The following is a 22019-nucleotide window of genomic DNA, read 5'->3' as shown; positions in this document are numbered from 1 at the left end:
CGGCCTAAAAGGTCAATGAGTTTCTGGACTCCTGAAAGACCCTTGCATCTTTCATCCAGTGCTGCACTAACGTTTCTGGATTCTGAGTCACGGGGAAAGCAAAAGAATTGTCAAAGGATCTGCAGGAAAAGGTAGTTGAACTATATAAAACAAGAAAGTGATATAAAAAGATATCCAAGGAATCGAGAATGTCAATCAGCAGTGTTCAAACTCTAATCAAGAAGTGGAAAATGAGGGGTTCTGTTGAAACCAAACCACGGTCAGGTAGACCAATTTCAGCCACAACTGCCAGGAAAGTTGTTCGGGATGCAAAGAAAAACCCACAAATAACTTCAGGTGAAATACAGGACTCTCTGAAAACATGGGGTGTGGCAGTTTCAAGATGCACAAAAAGGAGGCACTTGAAGAAAGACGGGCTGCATGGTCGAGTCGCCAGAAGAAAGCTATTACTACGATAATGCCACAAAGTATCCCGCTTACAATATGCCAAACAGCACAGAGACAAGCCTCAAACCTTCTGGCACAAAGTCATTTGGAGTGATGAGACCAAAATTGAGCTTTTTGGCCACAACCAAGTTACATTTGTGTAGGAGTCAACAAGGCCTACGATGAAAGGTACGGAGGTGGATCGCTGATGTTTTAGGGATGTGTGAGCTACAAAGGGACAGGAAATTTGGGCAGAATTGTTGGCAAGATGAATGCAGTATGTTATCAAAAAATACTGGAGGAACATTTGCATTCATCAACCAGGAAGCTATGCATGGGACGTACTTGGACATTCCAACATGACAGTGATCCAAAACACAAGACCAAGTAGATCTGTCATTGGCTACAGCAGAATAAAGTTAAGGTTCTGGAGTGGCCATCTCAGTCTCCTGACCTCAATATCATTGAGCTACTCTGGGGAGATCTCAAACGTGCAGTTCGTGCAAGGCAGCCCAAGAATTTACAGGAACTGGAGGCTTTTTGCCAAGCGGAATGGACAGCTTTATCATCTGAGAAGATAAAGAGCCTCATCCACAAATATCACAAAAGACTTTAAGCTTTCATTGATGTTAAAGGGGGTAATACACAGTATTAAGAACTGGGGTACGTAAACTTTTGATCAGGGCCATTTGGGTAGATTCTGTTGTCATTATGATTTAAAAAGAGTAAACACAGTTGCTTGATAATAAAGGGTTTCAGGCAAACACTAACTATGAGTAAAAAAAAGTTTTTGTGTTATCATTCATATTCTCTGAAAAATGACCAAGAAATCAATTTCTGCCAGGGTATGTAAACTTATTAGCACAAATGTATAGGCGAAGGGGTCCTGCGTGGCTCTGAAACGTTGCACTTGTCTCTGGGATGTGATCTCTCTGCAATAAACAAACCTTTCAACAGTGATTGTTGATCCATGGTGTGCTGGGGAGTGTGTACACTTGCTTGATGTTTCCAGGACCCAGCTGGTAATCACTGCAGCTCCCACCATTTTACGAGCCTCGTTTGCCAGGAACGTGTGCAATAGGAATATAGATAAGACTGCATTTGCATGCAGACTACCCTAATTAACGCACACATGTCATGCTGAACCTCTATGATTACAAGAGCTGAAATCCAATAAATGAAAGGGAAGATCCAGGGATAGCCAGGCTGAGCAGCATAGGGATAGATAATGCTAGACATCCTCATGCAAGTAAACGGGGTGGCCTCTGATTAACTGCAGGTACCAATGCACATTGCGAGCAACTCACAGTGTGCAGTTAAATCAGATTAAGCAATTTTAAGACAGGAAATGAGCCTGTACTACTGTGCATAAATAAAGTTAAAGCTACATGCCAGCTTTAAAAGGGAAGCCTGTCAAGACCTGTCACAGGTGGCTGCCATATGAAAATGTTGGTTATCTGAAGCAAGTACAAAAATCCTGACTTCTATTTATTTGTGGCTTTCCCGATATGCTTACTTGTTCGAGATCAGTGACAAAGTATTGTAGCCAGTGGGTCAGCCTAACAGCCAACCAACTAGCATTCTCAGGGGTTCCCTGTATTTCTCATGACAGGTTTCTAGTAGGTAGATTTAGAATAGATTATTTTCTACCGATGTACAAAATCAATTTAAATAAATTATATCACAAATATATTACTTACAATGTTGATGCTATAGCATACCATTTTCATGAATGGTATGACTTTTATAGATTTCATTTCATGTGGTATGGTCAAGTATGACAACCGTCTAGATGTACAAAGTGGTTAGCTACTGAACACATAACTCCTTTACTTTAAAAACCTTTCTAATGTAGTTTACAACACAGGCCCTTTATATACAGTATACATCCAAATATATGAGACAGAAGAAGCACTCCAAATGATAGAGAAATATACAATACTAAATCACATAGAATCAGTCTCATTGTGCATGTACCTGCAAGTAAAACACAAAACCCGAGGGCTGAAGATGTAAAACAGGGTTGTGTGTCGTGTTTTCTGTGCGAGACATATCAGGTTTAAAAGACAGTTTGACAGGTATTAGCTTGAGGCTTGCACCAGCACTGTGTTCAACAATGGATGTCTGCTATATAAACTATTTTCTGGAAATCAGTGCAAATTTTATCAAGTCCAAATAAATACCTAGAAATACATCATCATTGCTATTTTGCACAGAAACTTTAAAGTACAATGCTGTAGTAACAATTTTGATTTAGTTTGATTTTGTTTATTTTTATTTTGTTTAGTTTTGGATAGAGTAGGGATGGTATAGACCTTTAATAAAGTTTCTGAAGTGGTTCTAAAGCCTAAACATTTTTACCTTAACCCATGAATGCTTAAGCCTTTTTCTGACACTTGTTGCTTACAAGTTAAAATCAGTATTTTTTGCTAGAACCCCCAAACTTAGATTTTATATATATATATATATATATATATATATATATATAAGAGCAGTATATATAAAACAATAGAATTGTGATAATACACTACAAACAGCGCTATTGTTGAGCAAGAAACATAAAATCATGTGGCCAACTTCACAGGAAAGGCCTTTAAGAGTAGTGAGGAGTTTGGAAAGTGGTTCAGAGTGTTCATAGGTGATCATAAAGCAGAATCTCAGTGTGCACCTTCCACCGGTCAGTTCAATTCCACCATGTGAGAACACACTCCCCTCAGGGGGTTAAACTCACCAGAGCTGAAAGATAAGTAAGCCTCCAAGAGAAGAAAATCTCTTAATCAAAACCGCTACCAGCACCACTCCGAGAGATTCATAGGGGATCAGGGCTGCAAAGCTGCCCGTTGCAAGTCTTCGAGCATTTTGTGAGGGTCCACCTTAACCTCCCATGTTGTTTGGAAGACAACCAGAAAGGCGAAGTTCTAGCTGACCTTCCAGGAATTCTTCAATGGCGCAGCTCGTCTCTGAATCCACCGCACGCACACACCAGTCGACTCCACCCCCACTGTGGCCGGGAAACCGGAAGTGATACTGCAGTGACAAAAATAGCACCGCCCACTGTCCTCTCCTCTGGTCCCCGCTCCGCCAATCTATAGCCAGTGTGTCAGCTTGGGAACAGTAACTGGCTATAGATTGGCGGAGCGGGGACCAGAGGAGAGGACAGTGGGCGGTGCTATTTTCGTCACTGCAGCATTACTTCCGGTTTGTGATCAGTGCTATAAAATGCATTGATTACTGCATAAATGTCACTGGCAAGGAAGGGGTTAACACTAGGGGGTGCTGAAGGGGTTAAATGTGTGTCCTAGGGAGTGATTCTAACTGTGGGGGGAGGGGACTGATGAGGGGAGGAGACCGTTCGGTGTTCCTATATACAAGGAACATATGATCAGTTCTCCTCTCCCCTGACAGGACGTGGATCTGTGTGTTTACACACACAGATCCATGTCCCTGCTCTGTGATGAGCAATCGCGGGTGCCCGGCGGACATCGCGGGCGCCGGGCACGCACACTGGGTCCCCAGTGATGCGGCGCGCTCTCCACAATGCCGGGAAGACAAAGATGTCATATGACGTCCGCCCGGAGGGAGGAAGGGTTCCTGCCACCATCATTTTACAATACAGTGGTAGGCAAGTGGTTAATGGTTGTGTGTTGAGTATTTTGAGGGGACAGCAAATTTTCACTGTTATACAAGCTGTACACTCACTACTTTATATTGTAGCAAAGTGTCATTTCTTCAGTGTTGTCACATGAAAAGATATAATAAAATATTTACAAAAATGTGAGGGGTGTACTCACTTTTGTGAGATACTGTGTGCGTATACACACACATATATACACACATACAGGGCTTTTTTTCCTCACAGAATAGGTGATGGAACCCCCATCTTCTTAGTCACTTCTTGTCTCTGCCCCCACCCACCTCCAAGCAACATCTCTTGGTTCCACCGCTTACCCACCTCCCAGCACCATCTCATTCAGAGAATACAAAGCCAAGTATGATTATTAAAAAAACAGTACAATAGATCCCCTGCAGCCAGCAGCAATATACCCCCCTCCCCCCAGCAACAATAGCCCCCCCCAGCAACATAGAACCACTGCAACAAAATATCACCCCGGCAGCAAGACCAGATCTCCCAGCTGACAGCATCAATAGACTCTCTAGCAGCCAGAAACAATAGACCCCTCCATTAACAGTAGATCCCTTCCTGCAGCAGTTGACCCACCCAGCAACATAACCTCCCCCAGCAACAATAGATCCCCCACCAGCAACAACAGACCTCCCCAGCAACAATAGGCCACCACACAAAAACAGATTCCCTCCAGCAACAACAGATCCCCCAGCAGCCAGCATCAGTAGACCCTCCAGGACACCCCAGCACCCCTTGCCATTAGATACATTCAGTGCTGGAGGTGCCGGAACTGCGTTCCCGCTAAAAAAAAGCCATTTATATATATATATATATATATATATATATATATATATATATATATATATATACACTCACATACACAGTATGTTTCTTTATGAAACATATATTTATCTGCCTGGAGTTCAGCTTTACCATACTAAATTTGTCTATACCATGGTGTCTTAAGGTGTCTTCAGGGGTGCCTTGGCAAAATGCCTAATAATTGCCCAACAATTGTATACAAGCTGGCGTGTGGGTGAAGGCTGCCTTTTAGTTACACTAAGTCACAGATTTTCATTGTGCACCATTACAACCTTCTAGTTGCTGCCGTCCTAAGGACCAATAGAGTCATCAGTTTATAAGGAGGATGTCAGTCACCTGCATGGCATCCTTGTTTGACCCTCCCCTGCCCTCTCCATCAGCGATGGGGTCACATTAGCTGAGTGATGGAAAAATATTGGAATACTAGTCAGTACCAGTTTGCAAATGTGTATTTGCTTTGGAAAAATAATTCACCTCTAATGTTGGATGTCCTACTTGGACTTGTGGTAGTTGCTGCATTATGTAAAACTATTAGAATCGCTTTTTTCATTTTAGAATGGGGTGCCTTGAGATGTCCATCATTTTTGAAGGGTGCCTTGGCTGAAAAAAGGTTGAGAAACACTGATCTAAACTAATGTGCAGAGAGTTAAAAGAGAAGTTCACTTTTCCGACCATGTTTGATGCTACAATAGTTTTAAATGCATAGAGTAAGCACACCACCTAACAAAAATGCTTTAGCAATATTGTTGTATTAGGTAAATACATAGAATCATACAACAGGTACAAATATCCAAAGTATGACATATTTCTTCAAGCATTTTACAGCATAGGTATTCACTCCACTGTTAATTATAACCAGCAAAAATACATGCATGAAATTAACAGTGAAGCGAATGCCTATGCTGTATTAGCTGCATGTATTTTTGTTAGTTGGAATTAACAGTGGAGCAAATACCTATGCTGTATTATGCTTGATGTGATATGACATACGTGGATATTTGTACCTATTGTATAATTCTATGTATATGCCTAATAGGGTAACTCTATTGCTAAATCATTTTTTATGTGGTGTGCTTTCTCTCTCTCTCTTGTACAGATTTATATACTGTGGAGGGGTTTAAGCACCCTAAAAAATAATCTGTTGGTTGCTAAATTTTGTAGATAATAGTGGTGTGTAGAACTTTATTGTTGAATATGGTTGATGTTACACCCTAAAAATGGTGGCACCATTTTTGGAAATCTGTAAATATAATAAATACAAGTTACTTCTGCCACTGTGGCAGGAGGGACTCAAATAAATAATAATAATAATAAAACACAATTGCAGTGATATCAAGGCACTTGTAGTCCATTGATAATCCCTGCAGCCCAGTAATTGAAGGTCTGAAATTTAATACAGACCTGCAGCTGAAGGAATAGTCTGCAGGAGCCAGAGCTTAGCACCGGCGAACCACTGACTGCAGTTGCAATACTTTGCATGCGCCAATGAAAAAAATAAACGACATTTCATTTTATTAAAAAATATGGGTGCCTTTTTTTTTTTTTGCAAAAGGTGAACTATGCATTTAATGGACGCTAATACCAAACACATTCCAATACAATGCTAGCTGCATTTTAACATTACATTATTTTTTTTTTTAAATAAATAAATAACTTTTTTTTTTTTTTTACATGCCTTAGTTACTATATTGCTGACTACTTATCCTTTACAAAGAGTGGAGATATATTCAGACATATTAAATAGTGTAGATTTTGCAACACTGCATAGGAATACTTGAGCCCTGATGCATGTCAGTGCAGAAAATAATTTACACAGCAGCCTGGTCCTTACCTGAATCTAAATGACGAACCTCGGCTGAAAAGGACTGGTTTTGGCTTTGGTTTAGGTTCCTCAAAGAGCCTGAAGAAGGCATGATACTCAACACATATCTTCCAGAAAGATTTACAAAAATCTCGACTAGCCATCATAAATTCCAGCGTGTCTTGGTAAGAACTCTAAGAGAGCCAAAATATAGCAAACCAATAACTCATAGTCCAAATACTGACTGGTGAACATGGCAATTAGGAAAAAACATGTATAACATAAGTTTCGGATGTTTGTGTATATCACATGAAAACGTGACCATGTGCAGGATAAAGTAGTCGTTAACTTCACACATAAAATATGAACAAAGCATATTCCACTATAGTATGTACTTGTCTCAATCCAGAGCACTAAGTGTCATTTCTGTCCGCTGCCAATCAGCATGAGTCACTTCTGACAAGTTTTCCTGACAAGAAAACAATGGTGATAGACAATGGCAAAGACTGTGATTAACAGCCTCAGCTCCGTTCCTGTGTGAAGGGGTGTGTGTCCCTTTCCTCCAATCAGCTCTCTGAGCTCTCCTCATGGATGTAACCTCAGCTCTCCGCCCCTGTTTTTCAGCCCTAAGAGATCCTGTGCAAATTCTGCACTTTAAATAGATGTAGGGAAAAGACGGCTGTAGATAAACAGACACAACTTATGTAAGAGGATTTGGTTTACCTTTGTGTATCACATGAGGCCAGTCACCTCACTGAGTATATGTAAGGGTTTACAACCACATTAAGTCAGAAAATAAGCCTAAATTACATACATACTGTTAAATAACCCTAATGGGGAACACTTTCTCCCCTTCCACCAGCGCAGACAGGACTGACCAAATCAGTCAGTTTAAGCAGGTTGTCAGAAAGCATGCAGTTAGTTTATGTTTCTGATGTGAAAGCCCAGCATACCCTGCAAATCGGATGCCACAAATGCACTTGTTAAATGTCCATTTTGAAAAAACTACAACTGATGAATAAGGCTCGGTTCACACTGGGGCGACTTGTCAGGCGACCTAGTCGCCTGACAAGTCGCCTCCCGTTCTGTGCTATGGAACCGTTCTAATTGGAGCGACGCAAGTCGCTCCGACTTAGAAAAAGGTTCCTGTATTACTTTGGGGGCGACTTGGGGCGACTTGCATAGACTTCTATGCAGAAGTCGTCTCGCAAGTCGCCCCGCAGTCGTTTGCAGGTCGCCTCGCTGAGGCGACCTGCAAGTCGTGCCGCCCATGTGTGAACCGAGCCTAAAGGGATATAAAAAAGATTTTAGCCTCAAATTAAAAAAAAAAAAAAAAAAAAACACTATACAGTACATATCCATATTAAGTGTTTATAAATAAAATTTACAGCAGCTATTTCCAGATGTGATAGGAGCTAAACAGAAAATCATTATCACCAATATCTATTTTACTTAGATAATTACAATCCCACAGTTATTCTGTGAAAATAAACAACTGAAAATAGGAACATTTCACACTTTTTCTTCATGCACAATTACGTGGCTTGCAAGGCCTGATAAAAAGATTATTAGCTCAGAGGTAACAGTAGTAATGATGCCATTTGACACTGTATCCTGGTATAAAATGTCTCTCAATTTAAAATTGAATTGCATGAAAAGGATTAATGACCTATAAGCAACATATAATCTAACCCAATTAGTGTGTAATTGTATCGCATCAAATGTGTAAAATTATTTAATTTTTTAAGTTCATGTGTTTTAATGCTAACAGACTGCAATTCAGTTAATTGACATTATATAACGTATATACATTATTTCATACATAATGTAAGCTTTCTGTACAAAACAGATGGCTGCTCATTGTCGAAAATCTGTACTTTTCAAGGGTTACTTCTCTGCAAGTACTTTTTAATTTTCCATGAACCTCTGGCCACTGGGGGCAGTATAATATTAAAAAAATATAACAAATAATTAAAATGCAAATACTGTATGCAAAACAAACTTTGCTGTGTGAAACAACCCATGGTTCACAGGTGAGAAGGTAAAGGCATAAGGTGAAATGGGCTGCTTGGATTTTTCCTATGATCACATAACCTTTGTTTAATGCAATCTAAATTTAACACATGTTGTTACTTACATTTGCATCTGGACGCAGTTTTATGAGAAATCGCTTCCTCTTGAAACTTAGTTTTCGCACTTTAGCCCAATTAAATGCATTGATTTTTGTGTGACCCTAAAAAATAAAAAAGTTTTTTTTTTTTAATGTTTTTATAATACCTGTGTGTTCCTTGTAAACCTCTTGAGAAGACAGCAGCTATAAAGCTGAGCACCCAGGAGCAGATCAATCAACTTTATGCATAGGGCTGCCTTAGTGGTTTCTGTAAAGTATGACTCTACCCTGTGCAAATAAAGAAAATTTTAAGGAGCACTAGCCGCATGCTAGTGCGGTGTCCAGAGTCATGCAGATAAATTCCTGAAATTTACCATAATTTGAATAGACTAGTACCCTTCCATGGCAAAAAGATTAATACTTCTGCTGCTGACTGCCAGGGTTTGTGAAGAACTAACTCAAAGTAGAATGTTAAGAATATAGTATTGGTGGACATACACAAAGATTATATATACAATGTGCATTATATTTCAAAGTGCATCTACAATGTGATATTTCAGAAAGTTCATGGATAAGTTCAGTCCAATGTGCACAGATTCTGGAACCTTCACAGTTCTACTCCCCACCAACATGTGTCCATGTAAAAATAACTTTTCTTCCACAGGTGCTTCTCTCTCCACACCATGTGCTTATGGCAATGCTCTCACCCAACTATTTTACGTATTTACATCCAAATGACAAAATAATAGCACTCACAAAATTACAGAAGATAAATCAAGCCTTCAAAAAAAAAAAAAAGCCTTGCAGACATCATTCTCATTGTGGCATGGAGAATTGTTAAGGAAAATGAGTAGTAGGATGTTTATATGTTGCCATAGTAATAAACAATATAGAAGTGTATTTAAAAGTGATGCACCAGGATCTCCTATCTCTGAGGAAGTCCAATCAGTACGCAACGCGTCTGTTGGGAGTGTCCATGATGCCGCCACGTTAGGCGGGCCTAAGTAGAACTTCAGACTGAGCCGCATCTGTTATTGCAGGTCATACTGTGTAACGGAGGAGCTGAGCTGCATTTTGCTGAAGGCTTGACCTATCTTCTGTAATCTTGTGAGTGCTTTTATTTGGTCATTTGGATGTAAATAACATATCACAGAGAGCACTATGAATGACTGAGTGGCACTGATGTATCAGCTGTGTAGTATCTGGAGCCCTGGATTAGAGAAAGGAGCAGAGTGGATAAAAAGGCTGTTTCATGCTTAATTGACCTCCTGTGACAAAGAGATGAGGCCATTACCATTAGCACAGGGTGTGGAGAGAGAAGCACCTGTGAAAGAAAAGTTTTTAACCGCTTCAGCCCCAGAAGATTTTACCCCCTTGCTGACCAAAGCACTTTTTGTGATTCGGCACTGCGTTTGCTTTAACTGACAATTGCGCGGTCGTTCGACGTTGCACCCAAACAAAATTGACGTCCTTTTTTCCCACAAATAGAGCTTTCTTTTGGTGGTATTTGATCACCTCTGCGGTTTTTATTTTTTGCGCTATAAACAAAAAAAGCGTCAATTTTGAAAAAAAAGCATTTTTTACTTTTTGCTATAATAAATAATCCCCAAAAATATATAAAAAAATTTTTTTCCCTCAGTTTAGGCCGATATGTATTCTTCTACATATTTTTGGAAAAAGAAAAAAACGCAATAAGCGTATATTGATTGGTTTGCGCAAAAGTTATAGTGTCTACAAAATAGGGGATAGTTTTATGGCATTTTTATCATTCATTTTTTTTTTTAATTAGTAATGGCGACGATCTGCGATTTTTATCTGGACTGCGACATTAAGGCTGTCTGACACATCAGACACTATTTTGGGACCATTGTCATTTATACAGCGATCAGGATCAGGATCACATGATTGTATGTGTAAGCAAATAATGAAGAAAATTGTGAAATCCTTTAGTTTGTCAGGGAATTGCAAAACCTTGCACTGCCCAATTAAAAATTAATTTTGATTTTTTTTTCAATTTAGTGTCTTTATTATTGTCTGTATGAAAGAGCAAATCTGCATTTTCCATGTGTTTTTTTAATAAGATATACATGAAATATTAGCTTTAAACATTTCATATTTACCACTTGCACTCATCAGACTCTTAACCGGCAGCTGTGTGGCTCCCAGTGAAGATCTATGTGGAGTATGGACAGGTACAGTTGTGCTCGTAAGTTTACATACCCTGGCAGAATTTATGATTTCTTGGCCATTTTTCAGAGAATATGAATGATAACACAAAAACTTTTCTTTCACTCATGGTTAGTGTTTGGCTGAAGCCATTTATTATCAATCAACTGTGTTTATTCTTTTTAAATCATAATGACAACAGAAACTAGCCAAATGACCCTGATCAAAAATGTACATACCCCAGTTCTTAATACTGTGTATTGCCCCCTTTAACATCAATGACAGCTTGAAGTCTTTTGTGGTATTTGTGGATGAGGCTCTTTATCTTCTCAGATGGTAAAGCTGTCCATTCCTCTTGGCAAAAAGCCTCCAGTTCCTGTAAATTCTTGGGCTGTCTTGCATGAACTGTATGTTTGAGATCTCCCCAGAGTGGCTCAATGATATTGAGGTTAGGAAACTGAGATGGCCACTCCAGAACCTTCACTTTATTGTGCTGTAGCCAATGACAGATCGAATTGGCCTTATGTTTTGGATCATTGTCATGTTGGAATGTCCAAGTATGTTCCATGCGCAGCTTCCTGGCTGAAGAATTCAAATGTTCCTCCAGTATTTTTTGATAACATACAGCATTCATCTTGCCATCAATTTTACCAAATTCCCTGTGCCTTTGTAGCTCACACATCCCCAAAACATCAGCGATCCACCGCCGTGTTTCACAGTAGAAACGGTGTCCCTTTCATCATAGGCCTTGTTGACTCCTCTCCAAATGTAGCTTTTATGGTTGTGGACAAGAAGTTAAATTTTGGTCGCACCACTCCAAATGACTTTGTGCCAGAAAGTTTGAGGCTTGTCTCTGTGCTGTTTGGCGTATTGTAAGCGGGATACTTTGTGGCATTTGCGTAATAATGGCTTTCTTCTGCAGCCCATCTTTCTTCAAGTGCCTCCTTATTGTGCATCTTGAAACAGCCACACCACATGTTTTCAGAGAGTCCTGTATTTCACCTGAAGTTATTTGTGGGTTTTTCTTTGCATCCCAAACAATTTTCCTGGTAGCTGTGGCTGAAATTTTAGTTGGTCTACCTGACTGTGGTTTGGTTTCAACAGAACCCCTCATTTTCCACTTCTTGATTAGAGTTTGAACACTGCTGATTTGCATTCTCAATTCCTTGGATATCTTTTTATATCCCTTTCCTTTTCTATACAGTTCAACTACCTTTCCCCGCAGATCCATTGAAAATTCTTTTGCTTTCCCCATGAAACGTCAGTGCAGCACTAGATGAAAGATGCAGGGTTCTGTAGGAAGTCCAGAAACTCATTGACCTTTTATACACACACAATAAATTACAAGCAAACAGATCACAGGTGAGGATGGTTACCTTTAATAGCCATTCAAACCCCTTTCTTTGTGTACACTTGTGTGCATGTTATCAGGCAGAAATTAACAGGGTAAGTAAACTTTTGATCAGGGTCATTTGGGTAGTTTCTGTTGCCATTATGATTTAAAAAGAGTAAACACAGTTGATTGATAATAAATGGCTTCAGCCATACACTAACCATGAGTGAAAGAGATGTTTTTGTGCTATCATTCATATCCTCTGAAAAATGGCCAAGAAATCAAATTCTGGCAGGGTATGTAAACTTATGAGCACAACTGTAAGTGTAACACCTAGCACTAGGGTGCTGGAAGGATGGCAGCTTTTACAGAATAATAATACTGATAATACAGAAAAGGATGTCATCCTTTAACACAGTCAAGCTGACATACAGTGTCACTTATACTCTACATGAAGTAAAAGTTTGTAAAATAATATTACTATTAACTAATTAGGAAAGACCTAAAACATCTCTTTCAAAAATGATAAAGCAACACTTTGGTTTTGCTTTGATTAAAAATAGACTACAACTACTGCTTAATTTTCTCAAAAATATTACTGTTTTCGAGTTCCTAATTGTTCATTGTAAAAACGTTCTTAATTTCACCTTTCATAGCAGCAGGAAAAAAGTCAAAATACACACTGGAAAATTATTCTATGTAATTACAGCCAAATTGGCACAGAAGTGGATATTACGTAAAGGAAGACAAATACTACACACCTGAAATACTAGGATGCCTGTGTTGGAAACAGACAAGTTTATCTTAGTTCCCTCTCTGTCTTTGGCTGGATGTAGTCTAATTCCATACATCTCTAGCCGACGGGCAACCTCCAAGAGCTGAAAATCTGATTCGGCTGGCGTCTGACCACTGTAGATTTTAAAATATAGGTAAATTAGGTCATACTAACTTAGTATCTTTAGTACACAAGATAGCCCATCACAATATAATATGATGCCCAACCACCCACCAACCTTAGCAACTGTATCATATCTAGAGCCTCATGCACACAGGGCATTTTTACCAGTGTCAGACTTTTTTTTTTGCAGCTTATGCAGGCCATGTTATTCTATGGCCTTATGCACACACAGGCTTTTAGGAACTGTAAGTGGCATAGGCGTTTTCAAGCTGCAAAAAAGAAAAAAAAACAAAGGGCCAGCGCGTTCTGAGGACTGCAATTACAGCTGTAAAAACGTCTGACGATGCTAAAGGCAACTTAACACTGTCAAGCGTTTTTTTTTTTGACATGTTAAAATCAATGGTTCTCTATGAGAGCCCATTCATTTGAATATAAGTCACATCTGTGGTGCGACTTGTGCACCAAGGATCTTGAAGGGGAACCCCTCGCCAAAAAAAACCTTTGGTCTGGTATGGCTTTTATAGAAAAATTCATACCAGACCCTTATCCGCACATGCAGCCATACCATGCCACATGCCCTCAACATGGGGGGGGTGGGTGCTATGGGGAGGGGCTCTGCGCTCTCCCCCACCCCAAAGCACCTTGTCATGTTGATGGGGACAAGGGCCACTTCCCGACAACCCTGGACGGTGGTTGTCGGGTCTGCAGGCTTATTGAAATCTGGAAGCCCCCTTTGACAAGGGGGGCCCCCAGATCCGGACCCACCAACCCCTACCCATTCACCCAAAAAGTGTCAAAGAAATAAAACCAGCACTCAGGTTTTTGACAAAGTCCTTTATTAAAGCAGCTCCAGCGTCTCTTTCCCTTCCCGTCTTCTCCCCTTTCCGATGATGTCTTCTCCCCTCTCTGGTTCCTCTCCCTCCGCTGACTTTTTACTCTGGCTCTTCTGCTGCCTCCGGTTCTTCTTCTTCCAATCTTCTCCCGACGCTAGCTCCAGCAGTTGTGCCAGCTCTTTTATAGTAATGGGGCGTGGCCATCCGGTGATGTCATCTGGAGACCCCACCTCCTTGCAACGTCATTGTCCCATCTTGCCCCCGAGCATGCCCACAGCGCACAAGTCGCACCAAAAGTCGGATCATCATGATCCGACTTGGATGTGACTTCTATTCAAATCAATGGGCTCTCTTAGGTAACCATTGATTTTGAATAGAGGCAGAGAAACGCTGCTAAAAGCTGGCGTGGCTAAACACGCATTAACGGCAATGCAAAAGGCTACTAAAAGCATGTTTTTACAGCACTTTTTCCTGGCGTTGGTAGTGGCTTTTCAGCTCATTTTTTCTAACGTCCTGTGTGCATAAGGCCTAAATGTCCTCACATCTATGATTTTCAGCAAAAGGATGACGTTTTGGAAGAAAAAAATATGATTCTTATTAAAGGTTGGAAACATACAACAAATGAGCTGGATGATATGTGAACCATTCCTTCATTAATCTAGTTTACTATTAAAAAAATATGAGCAAGTTCTTCTTGCTCACCTACTTTTATTAATTGGGTCTGAAAACATAAGGCTTAACTTTTTAAATATTATAATGAATATATGTGAAAAAAACTATAGTTAAAAGAAAACATACATATATGCATAGACCCCTTCATTGTAATTATCAATAGTATAACCTATGTAAAGTAGCTTATGAATTATACAATAGGTTATAGAACCATCTGAGGTAGAATATAAATAGAATATATAGTGTGGTACCTTGATATCCAAAGGTACCTAATATATAGTGCATAATTTCAAACTAAAAGTAGCTAATAATATTACAGTCCCAGAAACTGCAAAAAAAAAGTGGCAAACAGAACATGATTTTTAAATTTGTCGAGAGGCAATGCAGTTTATTGGCTATAGTATACCCACTAAAGTAAATATAGGGTATAGTATAATGTATGTAGGGGGTGCGTATGAATAGGCTTATATCTAAAATAAGAAATATTACAGTGGGAATTATTTCTGCAGATGTATGTATTAGCTTGTAGAGTACAGGCAGTGTATAAATTCAAAGCTGTAAACAGAGAATATGACTCAGAATATCAAGAAAGAATGCTGTTGAAAGACAATGTAGACAGTGAGTGACTATAGAGGACCTAGGTCATTATTTTTAGAATCCTTCAGTAGATGGACTTGCTAACTTACTTTGTGGAGGGTGGTAAACCATTTACATAGTGGTATAAAAACTAAAAGACCTTATAAATGACCGTCAAGTAAAACAGAGCAAAGCAGTAAAAAAATAAAAAAGGCAATTTTAAAGACTGATGGAAGAACTCACTAGTGATTCCGATGATATTCCATGATCTTTTCTACTAGAGTATCTTGCTGGGGCATGTACGTGGTCTTTGAAAGATGTTCTCTGTCAACAGCTTCATCAAAATCTCCTATTTCAGCTAAGTAAAAGACAACAAAACTTAAATAAAAAAAAACCCTGAATATTCAAATTTGCCTGTGTGATATAATATGCACCATGCCTCCAGCTGTTCCAGGCTTCATCATGAATGTCTTTTTAAAGCACAAATGTCAGATGTAGAGTTTTTACCACATTTAAATGATAAAAACCTGAGTCTTTACTATTTTGTAGCTAGTATGGAACTAACAAGAAGAGGATTACTTTAGTGTGGCTGCTCAGCTTGCTGTGGTGCAATATGTGCAACAACTTAAAGTGATTGTAAGCCTTCGTTTTTTTTTTTTTTTAATTTAAAACAACAAACATGTTATACTTACCTCCACTGTGCAGCTTGTTCTGCACAGAGTGGCCCCAATCGTCCTCTTCAGGGGTCCCTCGGCGGCTCCTCCCAGCATCAGATAACCCCCTAGGAGAATCGCTCTCCCGGGGGGTTACCCTGCGGGCGCACTCCCGAGTCCAGCATTCGGCGTCCATAGACAGGAATGCTGGGCTCGGCCCCGCCCCCCACATTATTTAATTTGATTGACAGCAGTGGGAGCCAATGGCTGCGCTGCTATCAATCTATCCAATCAAGAGCCGGGACCCCGTGGAGAGAGGGAGAGCACATGCCCGCTGAGGAAAATACGGGGCTCAGCTAAGTAAAATGGGGGGCTGGTCACTGCCAGAAGTTTTTTCAAATTATAAAATAAAGAATAAGGTGCTATACATGTTCATATAAAACGGTTACAAAGAAAAACACTGCATCAAACTCAAATGTGCACATTAATGAGAAAATAAGCAAGCATAAAGTCCAAAGGTGAATAAATCCCAACACCAAAACGGAACGCTCTGAGATAAAACTTCTAGATCTTCCACGAGTGCTCAATATGAAGATGGCCACTCACCAGAGCTGTTTGACCCCTTTTTACAGGATGGTCAAGAAACACTTTGGGAACCCCAAATTGGTTCCACTAATGGCATGAATCCACTCCCATGGCCACTCATGAAGGAGCTAGAATGTAAAAAATGACTCCACAGGAGACACAGATGAAAGTTTCATAGTGTAGTAATTTTTAATAGAATAAAAACAGCAGCAATAATAGCAGTTACACTCACATGCGATAGTGCCTGACCTGGCACTAGGTGTAAACAGCGTGTGTGAGTCAACTGATATAAAAAGAATTTATCCCTTGGGCAGTCTATAGGGTAGGCGTCCCAGGGATAACACAGACAGCTACTTCTGGCTAGAAAGGGCACTCTACACGGTTGTAAAAAGTTTTGTATCAAATTTTATTATGGTGATATACACCTAAATCATTCAGTTTAAAAAACATTGTATTGCTATCCATTGAGGTTGAATAGCTCATATCCTCTGACAACACATCATTTAAGAAAAAGATACTCTAAATGTATAAATTTAAAGATAAAGTATCAATGTTACAAATGACTGACATTCAGACAAACAATACTCACATATAACAACCAACAAATAACATATAATGCAGGCGCCTGAAGTGATCCACTTCTATCTGACAGTCCCGGTGGCTAATTGCCTCTATGATTATTTATCATTAATAAATCAAATCTGATTATATAATCTATAACGGGAGTGCCAAGTAGAAGTGGTCCCCGGGGATGTAATTAGTTTATATTAGCTAAAATGGCTTGGGTCTTATAATGGAGTGGGGGGCGGTAATAGGGGTGGTAGATGAGGCAAAAGTAAAACTATAGTGCCTAAATTAGTAGGAAGTCCTCCTTGAGCTGATCCATAGATGTAATTTAGATGTAAAGATGTAAGGAATTACTTTGGATTCAAAGCACATTTAAAGACTGATTAGGCAAATAGCCGTGATAAGCATTTACATGCATACGAGTGTTCAGTGATACTAAGGACGCTGTGTCACTAGTCTCTTGTTTCTCTGATCATTTAGACAATAAGCATAGCCCATAGATAATGCAGGGTTTTCCTATACAAATGGAGTGGGGGGCGGTAATAGGGGCGGTAAATGAGGCAAAAGTGAAACTATAGTGCCTAAATTAGTAGGAAGTCCTCAGAGATTTGTTAGGAAGTCCTCCTTGAGCTGATCCATAGATGTAATTTAGATGTAGAGATGTGAGGAATTACTCTGGATTCAAAGCACATTTAAAGACTGATTAGGCAAATAGCCATGATAAGCATTTACATGCATACGAGTGTTCAGTGATAGTAAGGACGCTGTGTCACTAGTCTCTTGTTTCTCTGATCATTTAGACAATAAGCATAGCCCATAGATAATGCAGGGTTTTCCTATACAAATCTGTCAAAATAATAGAAACGGGATGCTGTGGATTAAATCAAATAAATGTTTGTTATTACGTTACCAGCTTCCTTTCTTGTGTGGACTCTGATGAGGTAGGCTCCTTGTCTTTTCCCGGCTGTTCACGCTTGGCTTGTAAAGCAGCTGCTAGTGAGCTTTAAATCACAATGGTCAGTTCTTCGCTTATCCCGCTGCGCTATGTGACTGATCGTCTACAGATAGATCGGATGATCTTCTGGCGATTAATCTCTCATCTGTCACGTTGCTGGAAGCGGGATGCTTGTCCGGTTGTTAGCCCTTAGGTAGTGAAGCTGCTGCTGATAAGTGTTGGATCACAATAGCCAGGTCATGGCTTATCCTGCTGTGCTGTGTAGCTGATCATACACATTTGGATCGGGTGATCGTCTGGCAATTAGTCGCTCTTAATTTCCACAATATTCCCGTTCAGTTTGGCTTATAGTTTGCTTACTATCTGCTCCACTCACGTTGTCATCTCGTGTACTGTCAGTCTCAACCGCATCGCTCCTGCGCTACCATGCAATACTTCGGGGATCACTTGACACGGCTGCCCTGCATGTACTTAACGTCGACGCGTTTCGCAACAGATAGGTTACGTAGCTTCAACTGGACGTTCAAGAGGCTGATCCCCACCTCTCCTTTATAGTAAATCCAGGTGTGGTCACTCCTCCCTTTCTTGTTTTCGTTCAGAAACTATTAAGGACAAACTTAAATAGCAGTTTGGGTGATTGTCTTTCATTCATCTGTAACTTATCCATGTTTACTTTGTATTTTGCTAATATTGCTGTGTTTTTCTTATTTATTTGTAATTAGCAACTCTTTTGTTACTTCAAACGTATTTATTCTAGGAAACATTGAGCATTTTCTAGATCTTAGTTTTACAGTTCGTATTTTGAGGATTTGGTAGGGGGTCTAATGCAGTTAGTGCTTTATTATTGAGGGAAATCACACAAACAAAACAAAACACCAACATATGACATAAAGAAAAATGGACCTTAGAGTTAAACTAGTCCCTTATTTGTGGTCTTTATCATTTATTTTTAGGAAAAAGCTGATAGCTGTCTGTATGGGCTCAATGTTAGTCAGCAAGTTCCTAAAAAATAGGTCTTTGCCAATATGGATGAGCAAGGGAAAAGAGGGAAGAGAGGAGGAGGGGGGGGGGGGGGGGGAGAGGAGAGAGGGGGGGGATTGGGGAGGGAGGAGGGGAAGGGGTAGGAGGGGGGTGGGGGGGGGGAACGGGGGGGGATGGGGGGGGGGAAGAAGGAAGGGAGGGAAGGGGGAGGAGGAGGGGGGAATAAATAAACATAATATATATAAAATTATACAGTATATCATATACAAAACCAGGACATAGGTTTTAATTCTAAGCCATTTTATTGGCTTAGAAATGGCTGTAGATTTAACTCAGTGTTCATACCGAGGGGTGCTAAAGATTTCAAGGTATAGATCCACCATTCACTTTTTGTAAAAGAATACACTCAAAATCCCCTCTTCTCTCTGGTAATTTCAAAACATATATACTTTTTACTTTCAGGCCTTCTATTTCGCCATGATGGTGTTGTGCGAAATGTTTGGCTACTGGGCTTTCTTCTTTTTTCTCTTCAAGCCCCCCCTTCAATATTCTCTCCCTTTCCTTTTTAATATCTCTCAGATGTTCCCCTATTCTAACCTTGAGGGGCCTCTTGGTCTTCCCTATATAGATTTTAGGGCACGGACAAGTGATCATGTATACCACCTTAGAGGTGGAACAGTTTATTAGTTCCCTAATTTCAAATTCCTTTTCGCTTTTTGCATCTCTAAACGTGTCTGTTCTTTCAACGTATGGGCATATCTGACATTTTGTACATGGAAACATACCCCTACTGCGTGGAAATTTGCACAGCCAAGTGGGGTTATAATGTTTAGTAAATTCTGAATATATAAGTATGTCCCCTATACTTTTTGACCTCCGGGCTACCATCTTGGGTCTTTCCCCTACTATTTTTGCTATATTTTTGTTTTTTAGCAGGACATTCCAGTTTTTTTCCAGTACTTTACGTACGGAACCCCATTGTGCTCCGTAAGTAGTGATGAGTCTTACGGGGCTAGATTTTGTTGTTTTTGATGGTATATGTTTTTGGTTTATGGTTAATAGGCTTTCCCTAGTTCGTATTGCCGCTTTTTGCTTTGCCCTACGGATCTGACGATGGGAGTACCCCCTTTCCCAGAATCTTTTATATAGTTCTTTTGATTCCCTAATTAGATCTTTAGTGTCGGAGCAGTTTCGCTTTATTCTTATGAATTGTCCTGTGGGGATTCCATTTTTAAGCCAGGGGGGTGGTGGCTATCTGCCCTGAGTAGTGTATTTGCTGCTGTCTGTTTACGGTGGGTGCAAGTACTCACCCTGCCGTCTTTAAGTCTAATGGTCAGGTCTAAAAAAGACAGTTTGTGCTGGTCGTATGCGTAGGTCAGCCTTATGTTACGCTGATTGCCATTGAGTTCTGCGGCAAATTTATGCAGAGAAGCAATGTCACCCACCCACATGACCAGCACATCATCGATGTACCTCAGCCACGTATGCACGTGGCCGAGGTACAATGGATGTCCGTACACTTCCTCTTCCTCCCAGCATCCCAGATGGAGGCATGCGTAGGCTGGTGCCCACGCTGCCCCCATTGAGGTGCCTTTGATCTGTTGATAGAATTTCCTAGAATTTCCCCCCCTCTCCTCCTCTCTTCCCTCTTTTCCCTTGCTCATCCATATTGGCAAAGACCTATTTTTTAGGAACTCGCTGACCAACATTGAGCCCATACAGACGGCTATCAGCTTTTTCCTAAAAATAAATGATAAAGACCACAAATAAGGGACTAGTTTAACTCTAAGGTCCATTTTTCTTTATGTCATATGTTGGTGTTTCGTTTTGTTTGTGTGATTTCCCTCAATAATAAAGCACTAACTGCATTAGACCCCCTACCAAATCCTCAAAATACGAACTGTAAAACTAAGATCTAGAAAATGCTCAATGTTTCCTAGAATAAATACGTTTGAAGTAACAAAAGAGTTGCTAATTACAAATAAATAAGAAAAACACAGCAATATTAGCAAAATACAAAGTAAACATGGATAAGTTACAGATGAATGAAAGACAATCACCCAAACTGCTATTTAAGTTTGTCCTTAATAGTTTCTGAACGAAAACAAGAAAGGGAGGAGTGACCACACCTGGATTTACTATAAAGGAGAGGTGGGGATCAGCCTCTTGAACGTCCAGTTGAAGCTACGTAACCTATCTGTTGCGAAACGCGTCGACGTTAACTACATGCAGGGCAGCCGTGTCAAGTGATCCCCGAAGTATTGCATGGTAGCGGAGGAGCGATGCGGTTGAGACTGACAGTACACGAGATGACAACGTGAGTGGAGCAGATAGTAAGCAAACTATAAGCCAAACTGAACGGGAATATTGTGGAAATTAAGAGCGACTAATTGCCAGACGATCACCCGATCCAAATGTGTATGATCAGCTACACAGCACAGCAGGATAAGCCATGACCTGGCTATTGTGATCCAACACTTATCAGCAGCAGCTTCACTACCTAAGGGCTAACAACCGGACATGCATCCCGCTTCCAGCAACGTGACAGATGAGAGATTAATCGCCAGAAAATCATCCGATCTATCTGTAGACGATCAGTCACATAGCGCAGCGGGATAAGCAAAGAACTGACCATTGTGATTTAAAACTCACTAGCAGCTGCTTTACAAGCCAAGCGTGAACAGCCGGGAAAAGACAAGGAGCCTACCTCATCAGAGTCCACACAAGAAAGGAAGCTGGTAACGTAATAACAAACATTTATTTGATTTAATCCACAGCATCCCGTTTCTATTATTTTGACAGATTTGTATAGGAAAACCCTGCATTATCTATGGGCTATGCTTATTGTCTAAATGATCAGAGAAACAAGAGACTAGTGACACAGCGTCCTTACTATCACTGAACACTCGTATGCATGTAAATGCTTATCACGGCTATTTGCCTAATCAGTCTTTAAATGTGCTTTGAATCCAGAGTAATTCCTTACATCTTTACATCTAAATTACATCTATGGATC

The 22019-nt window shown here is 40.1% G+C and overlaps 1 protein-coding gene across 1 annotated transcript in view; it reads right to left on the bottom strand.

Annotated features, from left to right (window-relative positions):
- Positions 1-22019, bottom strand: part of FARP1 (FERM, ARH/RhoGEF and pleckstrin domain protein 1) — a 230411-nt gene that overhangs the window by 68191 nt on the left and 140201 nt on the right. Inside the window, 4 exon segments of the mRNA XM_073614408.1 lie at positions 6705-6868; positions 8812-8907; positions 13045-13192; positions 15506-15620. Coding sequence (XP_073470509.1) covers positions 6705-6868; positions 8812-8907; positions 13045-13192; positions 15506-15620 — 523 coding nt within the window.

This window comes from Aquarana catesbeiana, linkage group LG02 (genome assembly GCF_042186555.1).
Source record: "Aquarana catesbeiana isolate 2022-GZ linkage group LG02, ASM4218655v1, whole genome shotgun sequence".
Classification (NCBI taxonomy): domain Eukaryota; kingdom Metazoa; phylum Chordata; class Amphibia; order Anura; family Ranidae; genus Aquarana; species Aquarana catesbeiana.
This window is presented reverse-complemented; position numbering and strand designations above follow the sequence as displayed.